Source organism: Tachypleus tridentatus, chromosome 5 (assembly GCF_004210375.1).
Source record: "Tachypleus tridentatus isolate NWPU-2018 chromosome 5, ASM421037v1, whole genome shotgun sequence".
Taxonomy (NCBI): Eukaryota; Metazoa; Arthropoda; class Merostomata; order Xiphosura; family Limulidae; genus Tachypleus; species Tachypleus tridentatus.
Window position 1 is genome coordinate 10900404 of NC_134829.1, and position 16341 is coordinate 10916744.

The 16341-nt window shown below is 34.0% G+C and overlaps 1 protein-coding gene across 4 annotated transcripts in view; it reads right to left on the reverse strand.

Annotated features, from left to right (window-relative positions):
* The window catches only part of LOC143250496 (aryl hydrocarbon receptor nuclear translocator-like), an 86191-nt gene that overhangs the window by 50688 nt on the left and 19162 nt on the right, over positions 1-16341 (reverse strand). For 3 of the 4 annotated variants that reach the window (XM_076501117.1, XM_076501120.1, XM_076501118.1), the window contains one exon: positions 5059-5199. The exons of the other annotated variant lie outside the window; for it this stretch is intronic. In XM_076501117.1, coding sequence (XP_076357232.1) covers positions 5059-5105 — 47 coding nt within the window. In that variant the 5' untranslated portion in view covers positions 5106-5199. The remainder of the gene's footprint in view (positions 1-5058; positions 5200-16341) is intronic. 4 annotated transcript variants of the gene reach the window in all.

The window sequence follows — 16341 nt, forward strand, 5'->3', positions numbered from 1 at the left end:
TGTTGGCTTCATTGAAACAAGATCTCGTTGCTGCTATTGCTATCTCAAAATAATAATGGAAGTGCTGTCACATTTTCAATTAAATAGAGGAAAGTGAATTGGTTTCTCATTTGATGGAGCTAGTGTTATGCTTGGTGTTAAGAATGGAGTGTATGCCATTTTAAAACAGAAATTTCCAAATGCCACTCACACACATTGTCACAGCCATCTACTGAACATAATTATGAGTTCAGCTTACCAGTCTGAATACGAACTCAGAAATATTTTTAATGTACTTGATAAAATAATTTCTTCACTGGGATAAAGCAGCATACAAAGTTCATGGATTTGCAAACAGAAATGCATCCAGGTTCACAGTTATATAAAATAGCACTTTCTTATGACACCAGATGTACATCAAGGCCACTGCTGGTATACAGAATGCTGAAATTAACACTGTTATCAACATTTTATTTTTTCAACTGACTGAGATTCAGAGGCAAGAATGCAAGCTTTAGGACTATACTAAGTTGCAAATAAAAAATGTATATTTTTGTGGCATTCAACAAAATTTTCCAGTGCACAGATAAAGTAATTTTCAGTTTACAAAAGGATATCACTGCAGTGGATGTAACCATCAATCTTCTTCATGTAGTAAAGGATACTCTGAGGGAGTTCCATGAAAATAAAATATCTGGCTTTAATAAAGTCCTGCAGTTGCTGAATAGCTATGGACAAAATATTAAATCCCAAAACCATCTATTCTGGCTACCCGAAAACACAGAGTACTTGGAAATCTTTCCAAGACTGTTGTATTAGAAACAACTGGCCACAAGAATGCAACTGTAAAGGTCGTGAAAGTTTTAGAAGACTTTGATACTGTGTCTTAGATATTATAAGTGGAGAAATGGATGAGGAGTTTGGAACAGTACAAACAGGTGTTATGAAATGTACTGATGCATGCTGACCAGAATCTTTAAACTTCATGCTTTTGGACAAACCGAGACCAGCAGGTGAAAAAGTAAATGTAGAGATAGAAGCAAGTATTTTTTATTTTTGCTAAATTTATAAAAGAAAAGAAAAAAGACTACTCAGAAATGATAAATTTTCATTTTTGTTTTTCACTTTGCAGGTATAAGCATGAACTTTTTCCAAATATTTATAGACTTTATTCCTATTTAGTTGCATTAACAATGAGCAGCTGTATAATAAAAAAAATGTTTTCTACAATGTATTGATTGAAAACTAAAGCTTGAAAAAGCATGCTAACAAAATGCCTTTCTAATCTGTCTTTGCTGTCATTTCAAACAGAGCTTCTTAACAGTCTCAACTACAATAACATAGTTGATGATTTTAAGTTAAATCCAAGGTGTTTTGTTTTTAATTACTAATATTATCCAAGACTTCGAAGCTGTTTAATTTTTTCAGCATTTGTTAAGTATTTAAACCTATGTATATTGTTGTTTTATTGTGTTGTTTAAAAAAGTTTTAGTTTATCTTATCATAATATTTTTCAGCAAACTATCTATTCTACAAAGTCAAAATACATTAGCCATTTGTATCAAAATACTGTTTAAGCAAAATCTGTTGCAAGGTTTTTCTTCACATTTTTTTCAATTTTGGAGGAAAAAAAAACAGGTTGTCATAGTCTTTATCAAAAGCATATGTTAATTTTCAGCCTTTATCCATCCAGACTTCCAGATCCCTGACAGAGTTTACATACATCACATTCACTCTAACAATAGTAATTTGTAAGTATATTTTGCAGATCTTTGTTGATTTTTGTCATTTATCTTGCTCCAAATACATCATCAGTGAGTTTCATCTTCATAAGGCTTGTTTTCAACTAGTAAATCACTACGTAACTGGAAAGAACTATTTTGTTGTTTCAGTCTCATCACTGGCATGGTAAAAATAGTGATCTCAGTATGTTAACACCACTTTTAATGTAAGTGTTAATTTTTAACTGAATAATTACACTAATCAGAAGTTGAATTTCATAGATTCTACAAGAGCAATTATGTCACTTGTAACAGTTTATAATGTTTACTACCTGCCCCCCCTCCTCAAATGGTGTGTCCCTCCAAAAAAATATAGCTGGCTACACCACTGATAGAACATATGGACAAAACCATCTTCAAAAAGCAGATCCGTTCACAAAACAATACTCAAGACATATTTCAATGACTAAGGTCGTTAAAATATTGATAATAGCAAAAAGATTATTTTCTGGTTGTTAAAAAATTAAACCATACGTTTGTTCTTCATATTATTTATTCATACTTTTCTTGTTTCACAAGCCTATAGAAAGAAAACTGCTATGAATATTTTACTAAAAACTAGACAAACCTATTAAAAAAGTACTGTAAACATCACAAAATTATTTTAATGTAGATCCTTGAAAGAGGTGGTCAGATTTTTTTTATCAATCTTTCATCGAATCCATTCAAGCATCAAAGTCTGCAGCAACAACTGCTAGGTATACTGGGTCAAATTTTAGTATATCTACTAAACAAACTCCTGCAAATGTTGTAGGGCTGTTTTTAAGTTGACTCTTGAAAGCCAAGATTTCCACCCTCTAAAGTTTTCTAAGTTCTTCCCTACCAACATATAACTCTTCAAAATCATTATACTAGTCAAAAACGCCACATTTTATTAGAGTAAACAATGTGCATATTTACAACAGTGTCTCCAGTCTTTTTATTTTGATTTTAGTTTTACAAGCTACTACAGACAAATGGCTATGAATATTTTACCTAAACCTGGACAACTAATGCAGTATTTAGTACATCTATGATAGTTTTAAAATTAATTCAAGTTCCTTCGTTTTTCACCCTGAAGACTTTCTCTAACCCCTTCACTTTCCACCATCACTAAAGAAACACACAAGAAAAGATGTTTTACAAATGCACATTGGAAAATAATTTGTGCAACTTATAGTGCATCAACTGGAAACTTCCACATTGAAGATTCGTCATTTACTAAGTTTGCCGTTCATTGTTTCTCAAACTCACTATTGTACTTTGTCTTTACGTGTTTTTCTGCTACTACTTCAGAGAGTTTTTTAACCAGAAATGATTACTATAGTAGAGTGAGTGGTGATTTTATTCTACTCATTTTCAAACTTGAATTTTTATAATAAAACTGTGAGAATTTTAGTATTATTATTCATACGTTTGTTTCAAAAGCCTGGAGCAAAATCGGCTGAATATTTTGTACTAAAACCTATATGTGTGTGTATATATATAAACACACACACTGCATGAAACAATGAAATTGTCCATGACCTATTTAAAAACTTGACTATTTTTCACTGAAAGTTGATTTACTTGGTTATAAATACATAAATACGATGTTGGTGTGAGCGGCTTTTTCTGTCACTGATGCATGTTTACACGAAACCTTAGGCACAAAACCATCTGTCTCATTAAATAATGGTTGAGTGGAAAAAGCCACTGCACCAGTTAACTGTTGAAGGAGATTTAACATTCAGCTGAATGAATATGCACGTATGTAGCAAAATTTGTCCTCCATAAATGGCATAAAAATTTAATAAACAAGATAACTGTTAATTTAAAAAGGGGAATAAGGATCGTCAAAAAAATACAAAAACAAGTTCAATCAAAATGCAAAGGTTATATTTTCAAGTGTACAACTGTGAACTCTTAAAAAGTAAATAAACATGGCTGAAAACTGTGTCGAGATTATTTTCTCGAGTTATAAATCCCCGTTTTGATTCGACTGAGATTGTTAAGGACTGTTCTAGGTTTGAAAATATAATCTTTGTGTTTTAATTCAACTTGTTTCTCTACGTTTTTGGCTATACCTATTCCCTTTGTTAAAATATTTTTTAATACCTTTCAGTCTAAACACTGACTTGCACACTTGTTTGTTACTGTGTTTTATAACAGTGAGAGCTACTTGTAATGACGAATAAATCATATCAATTAATAATACGTCACCGTTGTTCAATACTCCAGGGTGTTTAATAATTGAGTATTTAATAATAATTAAGGGTGATAATAATTAACTTATGCTCTGGTTTTTATTTGACTAAAAAAGAAAAATCACTATAACCTGTACCGTCTTTAAGTAATCTTTCTGCAACATTAGTGTTTAAGTGTGAATTAACACTATATGCAACTAATGAAACACTGGGAAGTTGCCTCAACCTATCAAACGAGGTAAGCTTGTTAGTTCCTTAACCCATGTGATCTCAAACAGCCAAACTAAGGAATATTACACCATTCCACTAAATAACGGAATACTCTGTTAATAGTAAACCGTGAGGCAGTAGCACCAACTGCCAACTCTTGACTAAACAGTGTATATTTTACTGTTTAAATACTCTTTGTAGCATAATTTGTTTTGTTTTTTGGTTTTAATTTGTACTACTTTCAAACACTGTTTTTTTCTTGAAAGTCCACCTATAATACTTCCATAATGTGGATATCGCAGTATATTTGTAAAAATAAATAATAAAAAAAGATTTTTATGAGTTTACGTTATCTGGGTTTTGCATCATATTTAAGATATTTTATTTAGATTATTTCTATGATTTGCAATAAGTGGAAAAAGTTGTTTCCTCTTCATTCTGTCTACACTAGATCAAGTGCAATTTGATGAAGGAAAGTGTTCACAATCAAAATCATTACAGCAACAACTTGCATTCACTATGTGACCTATTAATTAATGAGGTGTAGACACTTTACCCATCATGCAATTACAGGGTTACAGCAAGGTAAGTCTGTTTGTTTTGAATTTCGCGCAAAGCTACTCGAGGGCTATCTGCGCTAGCCGTCCCTAACTGAGCAGTGTAAGACTAGTGGGAAGGCAGCTAGTCATCACCACCCACCGCCAACTCTTTTACCAATGAACTGTGGGATTGACCATATTATCATAATGCCCCCAAGACTGAAAGGGCAGGCATGTTTGGTGCAACGGGGATTCGAACCCGCGACCCTCAGATTACGAGTCGAGTACCTTAACCACCTGGCCAGCTAGGTAAGTAGTATAAGTGAGTTATCTATGTATACAATACAAGATAAAACAGACACAATTAAAATCAGTTTGACCCACCTGTTACCATCTGTAGTGATGCTTATGGTACTGGATGCCTGGGTCATTTTACTGCTAGATATCAATTTACATTCGCATGCATGAACCAGAAGATTCTTCTTTTATATTGTTTTGCTCGGCTACTTTAAATATCACGACAATCTAAAAAAGAAAAAAAAATGAACATTAATAAATAGGCCTCTGCTCGAAAGTAAATTAAATGCAATAAAATTAAGACTACGTGATAACCTCAATTTCTGAATAACAGAAATGCATTCACATTATAACCTAACTTCTCAAAAGAAATAAAACATAATTATGATCTACTGTTTACCCTTTAAACACTAAAGCATGACTCATCGTTTTCATTCGTGCAAGCCAGTATTATTTTCAGTGCTTGTTGAATGATATACACTAATACTACGTTGCAAGTATTAGTCTGTGTGAAGAACAAATAGACATAAATACTTTATATAAGACTAACAAACAAAAAAACCTTATTTACAAGAAACACATTTACTAATGATTAATGCACCAAACTTTCCATTTACAGCTATCCAAAGTTCACAGTAAATGCTTATACCTCTGAAATTCCATTTAAAATTTTATCTTACAGATTGCCTCACAGACTGTAATTATACTTTGGTCATATAAAAGTAACTTGCATTATCAACGTATATAAGTAAAGAACTCATAAATAAAGTGGACCGGCATGGCCAAGCGTGTTAAGGCGTTCGACTCGTAATCCGAGGGTCCGAGGGTTCGAATCCCCATCGCACCAAACATGCTCGCCCTTTCAGCCGTTATAATGTGACGGTCAATCCCACTATTCGTTGGTAAAAAGAGTAGCCCAAGAGTTGGCGGTGGATGGTGATGACTAGCTGCCTTCACTCTACCCTTACACTGCTAAGTTAGGGACGGCTAGCGCAGTTAGCCCTCGAGTAGCTTTGCGCGAAATTCAAAAACAAACATAAATAAACTGTAACACAAATAATACTAAGAGTAATGTTTTTGTCCTGTTCTTCCTGCCATTGTTTCTCGGACAATGAACATGTACGTAATCCCTAATTACACAGTAAAACGCAACTAAAGCAGCAACGCTTTCGTGTTTAGTCTCACCCTCCACACCTTCATTTCTCAATGAATACGCCGTATATTACAAATGCAAAATCCTAATTATGCAGTACACTAGAACCAAGTTACTCCAACATCAAATCTTTCCTCCCACAACACTTTCGATTACCAGACAATGTCATATATTAGTATCCTCCTACTTATGCAGTAACGTACACTCAGTTAACACTATTAGAAACAATTGAATGCCCACGTCCCGCCATCCGTACCTTCATTTGTCAGATAACACGTCATACCATACCAAATTTCTAATTATGATACAAAACACAATCGAAGGACAATAGTAGCAACTTTTGAGAACTTACTACCGTGCCTTCGTTCTCAATGAATACGCCCTACATCAGAAAATCCCTAATTATGCAGTAAAAAAAACAAACTTAGTAGCATCAGCAACAAAGTTTGGGCGTTTATTTCCCCCCAATCCCACCCTCGATTCTCAAAAAACAGTCATATATGTATATATATATATTATACTGTAACATACAACCATATTAATAGTATATATATCTTCACTTTCTGCCCTTCAGACCCTATGTTTCTTAGACAACAGAAAACTCATAGTTTTTTGTTTGGAGTTAAGCATAAAGTTACACTATGCCTTGCCCACCACAAGTATTGAAACCTGTTTTAAACGTTACAAGTCGTTAGACTTACCGCTATGTTGCTGAGGGCGACTATTAGATAATATTTGTCTCAGAAATGAACGTTTAGAGATCTTAAATGTTAAAGACTTTTGTAAAGAAATATTTTTCTTGTGAAATGGGTTAAGCGAACACAAAACTCTTGCAAGATCACATTTTAAAAGCTGATTCTGGAGAGAAGACACCTTTTCACGTTTTGACCGACTTTTGAAAACTATTTACTGCACTATTTTAATCAAGTATGACATTTAAATCGACTGTAGACCGGTACGATATACAAGGCTGAGTTAAAAGCATTTTTGGCGCACCTTTTGGTCATGGAGGGCCCTCCAAATATGAAACTCCTGTCAACATTATCACTTTTCCAGAATAATGTTCATGACCAAAAAGTGCTACATAAAGAAGTAAATATTAGTTAGAATGTAATTGAATGTAACAAGGTATTTATGTGTTGAGTTCAAAACATTCATATTTATGCTAATATAAACAAATAAAAATAGAAATTGTGTTAAGTACCCCAACTTATGGAGAGCTATGTTAGCTTTTAGGGTCTCATGACATAGAAGTTATTCAGATAATCTACATACACATAGATCTGAAACTGTAGCAGCGTTTGTAGTACTCTTTACGATCATTTAGTTTCATTCAATATAATTTTGTAAGGGCATAGGAAGGGAGTTTCACTTGATAGAGGTTTTAGGGTGGTTTCATATCTATGTTAAGAACCCTAAGGGTACGTGTATTCCTACAACTGGCTGCAGTGAGTGAAAGACAGTAGGAGTTTAGATAGTGCGAGTATAAGCACTTAGCTTCTTACCCTTAATTGATGTTCCATGGCAGTTGGCTAGTTTGACATCAGCGTTTAGATTTTGTTTGATAAATGAGATATTCCCAACTCATTTGGGTGCTATCACAAGCATTATCCAATATGATATCAAGTTGTTAACTAGGACCAACAGTGGCAATTCTATCAATGCTTACTTAATACTTATTTTATATTAAGTTCATTACTGTTTCTTAGTGATGATTTTGGTTGACTATTAACAATTAATATAACTAATAGTATTAGAACTATATATACATGTGAGCATTAAGCCTTCATCATAGGAAGTTTACAAATTGACTTATTTACTGCTTTTGAAACACTGTTTCCTGGTAACTTTGAAATGTTTCTTGTAACCCTTGGTCACAACTCAAATTTGAACCCGTCATGTGATGTTGGTAAACTGGCAACGCTATTACTAGTTCAAGCTTCAAAGTTTGCTGCCACATTACTAATCCCAATTTCTTTATTATGACATATTATGCTATATTACTGACAGAACCTCCTCCATCCTGCCTGCTGCACTGTTCACAACTTGAAGTTTTTGTAACATTTTCACCAAGTTTGTTGCCATATTACTGATGCCAAATTTCCTCATCATGACATGGCATAAAACTCCTCCATTCAACATCAAAATGTTTATGCCATTATCACTCTAGTGATCAGTCTTAAGTCATCAAATATGTTCTCTAATGCTGCTTCTACTCAACCAACATTTGAGTCACTCAAACTGATAAATGTTTCTACTGATATTGATGTTCAGCTGAGAGTCTGTGTGATTATCATCCACGTCACAATAAAAGAATGCTTTTATTTCCTCTTTAAAAGGACTAATTTTTCACCATAATGACCACCATATACTGGACATTTAGCCCATCCAACCCACTTGCACCATTACAATTCGAAATGTCAATCATGCTAGCCATATCAGTCTTTCTACTCAACACGACACCTTGAAGGCTAGTAACATGCATTAAGTCCTTAATACACTTTAATTAAACACACATCATCAAACAACAGAACTGTAATCAGAATGTGGTTTCTTTAGTTTTTATGCTTGAACAACCAAAATTAACTGTGCTGCAAATGATTTCCAATCTAAACTTGTTTTACTCTAATGAAGTATATATCTTTATTCTAGATTTGGAAGTACGTAGAGAACAAATAATAGCAGTTTCAAAGTTACTTACTCATTGGTGCTTTTTCACATGAACTGCCTGTTAAATGTAATGGTATATATACGGAAAGTTTACAGCAGCTGTTTTTCAATATAGTTAGGATATACAAAGCTACTGCAGAAAATATATATTACTTCTTCAGTACGTACTCCCATGTATAGCTATTTGAAAAGATTTTTGTATAGTTTTTAAGCCTCTTAACCCTTAAATTACCAAATTGTTTCTGTACTGTCCACTTACAGTAGGGTCAACATACTATATCCTAATATTTATCTTTTACTTTTAACCTCTTGCAAACACTCAGAAAAATATTGAAAGTAGTCACATTTTCTAGACTAAATACATAGGAACTGCTTCAGTAAATTATAAGAGTGGTGTTTAAAATTTTTTTTTTGCTTAAATGGTAATTTTTTAGGGCCCTGTAATCAACAGTCATTTATTAAAACTAAAATTCAACTTCTGTGTGTTAAGCAGCTTGTCTGAGGAATAATTTTGAATAAATTAGTACCATCAATGCTACACATTCTACAAAGCTCATAAAATTATATAGGTTCACAGTGGTGATTGTAGAAGTAATTAGGAACACAACATGCACTCACAAGCAACTTGGTACACAAATAATTTTGAGGGAGGAAAAAAAAATCAAACAAACTGCCAGACCCCACCAACAAATCTAGTTAATAATAAATGAAAACTGTAATGACAAGCAGAAATACCCACCCTACAGGCAGGTATAACTGCTAGTTCCTGCAGAAGGCTAGTGGACATGCAACCCTTTCTGGAATTGTCTGACAGTTCTAGAATGTTTTATTCATGTTTGACATTCAATTATGTTCACTGTTCACGAGAAAAAGGATTTTCTAGAAATTTTAGTTTAAAAATGAGCTATCACAACAGAGTAAATTTTAATTAAATATTATTTGTAAACACAGTTATTGATAAAAGTGCCTTGCTTTTCTGTTGCAACACTCATGAGATTTTCACTAAAACATGTGAAAGTCTAAGTTTATTCTTTGGTTGTTCTATACTTTAAACTTGTTTCTTTGTTTATAATTTTTATTGGTTACATCTGAGACATATTTTTGTGAAAATTTTAATTGTTTTATTTATTGATCAGCTATAAAAATACTGCATAGTTATAAAATATTACCCACTGACGATTGATGATGACTGGTGTGGCAGTTTCACAGATCCGAGTTTTGGACATATACATCAAAAGCCTCATTATAATAAGATTATAATACTGACTGAAATATTCATTTACAATTACAATATGTTCAAACAATTCACTTCTTAATTTACATAACTCACCAAATCGTGAATTTAAGTTAACCAAATATGACATACAAGACTATTCCATCCTTTAATTTACTAACCATCAATGTTGCTTGTAAATGTGAAACAAATGAATAAAGTAAGCATTATATTGTGGTGAAACATGAGCAGGTTTGTTTAGCTGTGTAGTCCTTTACTCACAACACTTCTAAAAATATGTTAGAAAGTCAACATATCAAATATTAGCATGTTGACAAACATAAGAAAAATTAAAGCAAAAGAGATTACCCCTAAAAATAAAGTTGTACTGTAAATTGTACTTTTGTTTGTTTACTTGTTGAAAAATACAAAGCAACATAATGGGCTATTTGTGATGTGCCCATTATGGGTATTGAAACCTGGCTTTTAGCATCATAAGCCTTCAGACTTTTCACTGTGAGGTAGAAATGGTACTCGTAAATAACACATCAATATCTAGCAGAAACTGATAAAATATCTAAAACTATAAAGATATTTATATATATATATATATATATTAAAATATAATAACTGAATAATTAAAGAAATAAAACCAAGCAGTTTTCAACATCTTGTGGCCCAACTCAAACACTTTATTGGCATGCAGACTTATCTCTGTTTGCACTATTAGCGACTCTTAGTACATCTAATTGATATTCGATTTCAGTCCACCTTCCCTGCAACATGCCTGCAGTTACAGTAGCAATGGCATTGGTTATCCTGGTCTTTAGCTCTGTAATGTTTGTTATAGGTGTCCAATATATGATATCCTTAACATATTCCTAAACACAGAAGTTAAGTGCAGTTTTACCTGAAAATGAGGTGGCCACAAAATTAGCCTACTTAAACTAATATATCACCTCAGTAATATCTATTCTAGGAGGTATTTGACTAAACACCAAAGGTGGAATACCATCTTGGTGAAAGACTATACAGGGTTTCATTTACTCTAGTTTTTTTACCACAAAGTTTCCCAGCATGCCAAAGTACATGATCTTAAAAGTGTCCTTTGGGAGAAAGAAAGTGTCAATAATTCTATCACATGAGACCATGCCACACATTCACCTTTTGGCAATCATACATGATTTTAATGGTGTCATGGAGGTTTTCAGAGCTCCAAATGCAGACATTATGTTAAACTACTTTATACAAAGTATGAAATGTGCCTCATCTTTAAACAACATATAAGCTATAAATATGTCTTCTCCACATGCAGACAAGGTTCACTGCAAATGTCTTGTAATGCAGTCTGTCATGTGGTTGCAGTACTTGAACAAACTGAAGTTTGTAGGCGTATGAACAAAGTCATTTGTGAATAATAACAATCAGAATGTTTTTAGCATGTCAAGTTCCCGTGAAGCATGCCATTACGACTTTGTGGGCTTCAAAGTAATGATTCACATACTTGTTCAGTACGTTCACTTGACAGAGGGCGTTCCAGCTACCAATCACTGTAACACACTGTCTGTCTCCAAGAGTATCTTTATCTACTCCCAAGTAGTTGGTTTCAATAGTGGTTCTTTCCTCTACTGGTTTCTGCAGTTATACTGCATCACAGTCACTGACTTTGTCTCTGCAAATCAAACCACACATTGAAACTCTTGTTGTACATTTACCATTTTACAGGGTAATACTACTCACTGGAGTGGAAAAAAAAAATTAGTTGGGATACAAGATATCAAAACTGCATGGTGGTATTTCTTTATGATTCGGTTATCAAATTTTTAAATAGGAAGAATAGTTTTGGACCACCTTGCATAATAAGTGCTTAATATTCTACATTCATATCAGATGAGATTACAAAGAATACTTGTCAAAACAAGTAAACTTTGAAATATTCTATAAATGAACAAAGATACTCATTTGGTATTTTTAATCTCAACATCCTTTACAACAGATGGTTAATTAAATAGTTAAGTCAGACTTAAATTTCAAGCACATCTAACCCTCATCCACCAGAGGAAGGGAAAACAGCCAGCAGTGACTTCTTATCATAGTTATAATGACTAACAGCAACGTTATATTCAGTAGTAGAAAACAAATTAAATTTTAGACCTTTCGGTCACAGACCAACAAGCTAATCAACAGGTCACATGCACAAAAAGATAAATTTTCAGGATGCAGTAAAAACTGCAAAATCAAAAGTTTACAAAGTAAAATAACAGAATTGCCTACTTCCATTTATTTTGTTCTTTTTGAACAATAGTATTTCCAAGCAACTGTCTTTTTGTCACACTATGAGTGACAAGAATTTCAACACAGCAATCTTTACTGTGTTCCTATGAAGGAAAACATTTACATGCCTTCTTGATGACGAGAAACCCACTTGGAATAAAAATGTATTTCAGAATGGCTGGTATGGATATTAACACTTTTACTGATGATCAGAGAACAACGTTTCGACCTACCTAGGTCATCTTCAGGTTGTTAATACCCATATTAGCCGTTCTGAGATACATTTACACACCTTTCTCTTGTTCATTGTGAATAACAACAGGAACCATAAGACCATTTTTTTTCCTACAAAATATCATTAACAATGAAGCACTCATTTGATGAAATGTTTCTGAATTTATTGAATATTCAATATTCATGTTTATTTGTTAGAAAATAATGTTTATTTTTTATAACTTCAGTGACATAACAAAATATACTCTTCAAAAAAAGAAATGCAAAAGGCAAAATATGAGACAAATTGTTAACAAGTTTATTCCGGGTATGACATGTGTGAAACATTGCACATTCACTGCTGAACATCCAAAGTCTGCAAAGGCAAAGTCCACGCTCACTAGGTGAAGTTTAACTGCTTGGCATCTCCTGCCCATGGAAGCGATGAGATGATGAATCACATCCTGTGGAATGGCTGTCCACTCAGCCTGCAAAGCTGCTGCAAGCTGAGGTAGAGTCTGCGGTTGAGGTTCCCCATCGCAGACGTCAGTCCAACTCGTCCCAAAGATGTTCGATGGGGTTTAAATCTGGTGATCTGGAGGGCCAGGGAAGAACGTTGATGTTGTGGTGTCTCAAGAAGACAGTGGTGAGTCAGGCTGTGTGAGGACGGGCGTTGTCATGTTGAAAAAACATCGTTGACGTTCACCATGATGGGTTGCACATGGGGCCTAAGAATCTCGTCGACGTATCGTTGAGCCGTAAGATTCCCTCGAATATGCAATATGTTCTAGCATTGTAGGCGATGGCAGCCCACATCATGACGCTGCCACCACCATATCTGTCAACATCCTGCACACAGTTTGCTGCAAAACGTTCACCTTGGTGATGGTAAACACGGGTCCTTCCATCCTGCCTACGAAGCATAAAATGTGATTCATCGCTGAACCAAACATGCCTCCATCGTCGATGAGGCCATATTCGATGTGCCCGAGTCCACTGTAGCCGTGCTTAACGATGTTGCTGGGTGCGGATGACGCCTCTGACTGGATGTCGAGGTCGGATTCCTGCATCTTGTAGACGGTTGCGTACGGTCTGATCGGAAATCCTACGCAGCCCTGGTATGGTTGAGGCAGTAGATGTCGCAGTGGTGGTCCTATCCCGAAGGCGACGTAACTGGATGTAGCGATCTTGTGCGGACGTGGTCACACGAGGTCTGCCAGATCGTGGACGGTCACGAGTTGATCCATGTTGTTGGTGACGATTCCATAGCCTTGTGATGGTGCTTGGGTGGACATTCACAGCTCTGGCAACATCTGATCGAGATTTGCCTGCTTCCAAGCGACCAATGGCGTTGTTGCGTTGTGCTTCAGTCAGTCTTGGCGTAACTGTATTGCGTGTCGGTGACTTAACACTGAGCTACGGAAACCGAGAACCTGTCACTTTTATAAGGATTTTGCACATGTTGCACTTGCAGAACATTCAGGTCTTTCAAACAAATTTATTGGACACGCATGCATTTTGGCGAAAATCCGATGTTTTCCTACGTTTTCAAAGTGCACAACTTTTGTCATTTTGGTCTGACAATCAGTGCCTTAACACGTGTAACATCACATACTCTGAGCTTGTAACGTTATTACATATATTTCTCTTTAAATAACAAAAATATCCCTTTTGCGTTTCTTGTTTTGAAGAGTATAGTTTAATTCAGAAGTTTCATGACACGGAGTTGTAGCCAAATGCAAAAAAACATTTGCCAAGTAGCGTTTTAGCCAAATCTTAGGTATTAAATTAGACTAGAAATAAGCCTACTCATAACTAACATTATAGTCGGTGTTTAAAAAGTGATTAATAAATGCTAAGTAATAAATATTTTTGGATATTTTAACACATATATTACCCACTTGGTGTAAACACATGAAAAAGCTTTTATTATCCAATATATTCATCCTTTCTTACAGTTGAAAGACTTGAATATTTATGCCAGAATATCTACACTATGTTTTATACTTCCTGACCTAGAATATTGTGAAAAGGCACCAAAGTGCTAATTAAATCTTTTTCAGAGTGTACATATACTTTTGTTCATAACAATATTTTATTTAGAACCTTTTTAATTTTGTATTCCTATCAATAACACTTTCAACATACAGTTTTTCTGTCATCTTATCAAATAATTTGCAAAAAGTCTTTTTGCCTTCTTGTGCAGGACAACAATTTCCAAAAAAACTAAAAACAACAAACAGCATTTTATATTTGTGTGAATAATTTCAATCACTTTTGTGTTCCTATGAGAAACATGTTACATACAATTATCTTTTTATCCCTGTTTTACTCTACTTCTGTAGTTTTCCTATGAATATAAATACAACAACAACAGTTTATTATTTATTATGTTTTCAACACTTATACAAACTACATAACCAAAGTGGCAAACGTAATGACCTTCACATAAATAAATTATGATTTTATTCAAACCAATGAATTACATATACATACATAATACAGCTTTCTTGTATAAATAAACATCAAGCTGTAATGATGTTGATATTTATACGGGTCTTTATTTTGGAGCACTGTAGCATAGATCACTTTGATAAGTTAACTCCCCTGACATATGTTAAGCTTTATAAATACATCCTCTTCATCTTAGAAGGTCGTTCTAAGAAAGATTGTAAACCAGTAACTATTGTGAGTGAAAGTCATTTTCAGAAAAACTGATGCAAACCAATACTCACTGTTTATAAAGATTGTTCTTAAAAATATTGTTATAAATTGATACCAACTGCCAGCACAGGTTATTTGTGATCAGTAATTGTCATCTTGTTCTGATCAACCTTAGTTGAGTCTAATGGAGTTATTTCAGATGTTTGTTATAAGAAATAGCTGTTCAAGTTCCAAACATGATTACTGATTAAATTTACCAATGTAAAAATGTGTTTGCACGAAAAATCATTGAATTGGGAATAATCAAAATTTTCATGTCTGGACTTACGATGGAGTAACTGTATGTAAATACAAGTTAAATAAAAAAAAGTATATATTGTGACAGTACAAGAGCCATTGTTTCATCAACAATAATATCAAGGCTTCTTCTATCACCACATGGTTCATCAACAAGGACTTGCACAATGTTTTTCTGACCTACCAGAATAACCTAAGGGCTTGTAAAATTTGTTCTCCCTTGTTATTAATGTATAACAAAATAGAAGGCAATAATAAATTTTGGATAGCAAATAAAATCTCACTCATGTGCACTGAAAATAGAAATTAACATACTACACTCTAGAAATATAGCAATTATGTACCCAAAAGCCATGCCACAATGTTGGAATTAGAGTTATTTTTGGAACAAGAGAAGTGACAATTAGAGTGATACTTTATACTATTGTGGCCAACTACGTAAATGATGGTTACAGAGATGTAGCCACTAATTATGAGTGTCATTTTGGCAGCATGCCTTGAATTCAGTTAACAGTGCAGCAGCAATACCAAGAAACATGGGTAGGCTCCAAACATGAACAATGGTTAGAAATATGCAAGAAAGGTGTGTGTTATTTTTGTTATGTACTTGTGACTATAAGCTAGCAGGCTTGTGTTGTAGTGATTATCTTCTCAGGCCTTATAGACCAGGTAAGAAATTCCAAAAACAGGAAAAATACTGCAATGGGTAGCCAAAACAAACATATCTGATAACATCATGAAATTGGACAAGGTTTCTTTTTCATTTAAGAAGCACTGTGGTCTGCATTAAGCAGTGCATACAGAGATGCAAAGCAAGTCTTTTCAGGAAATGCTGGAACCTATAAGCCAATATTAACCAACAACAAGGGTGGGTAAACTTCTTGCA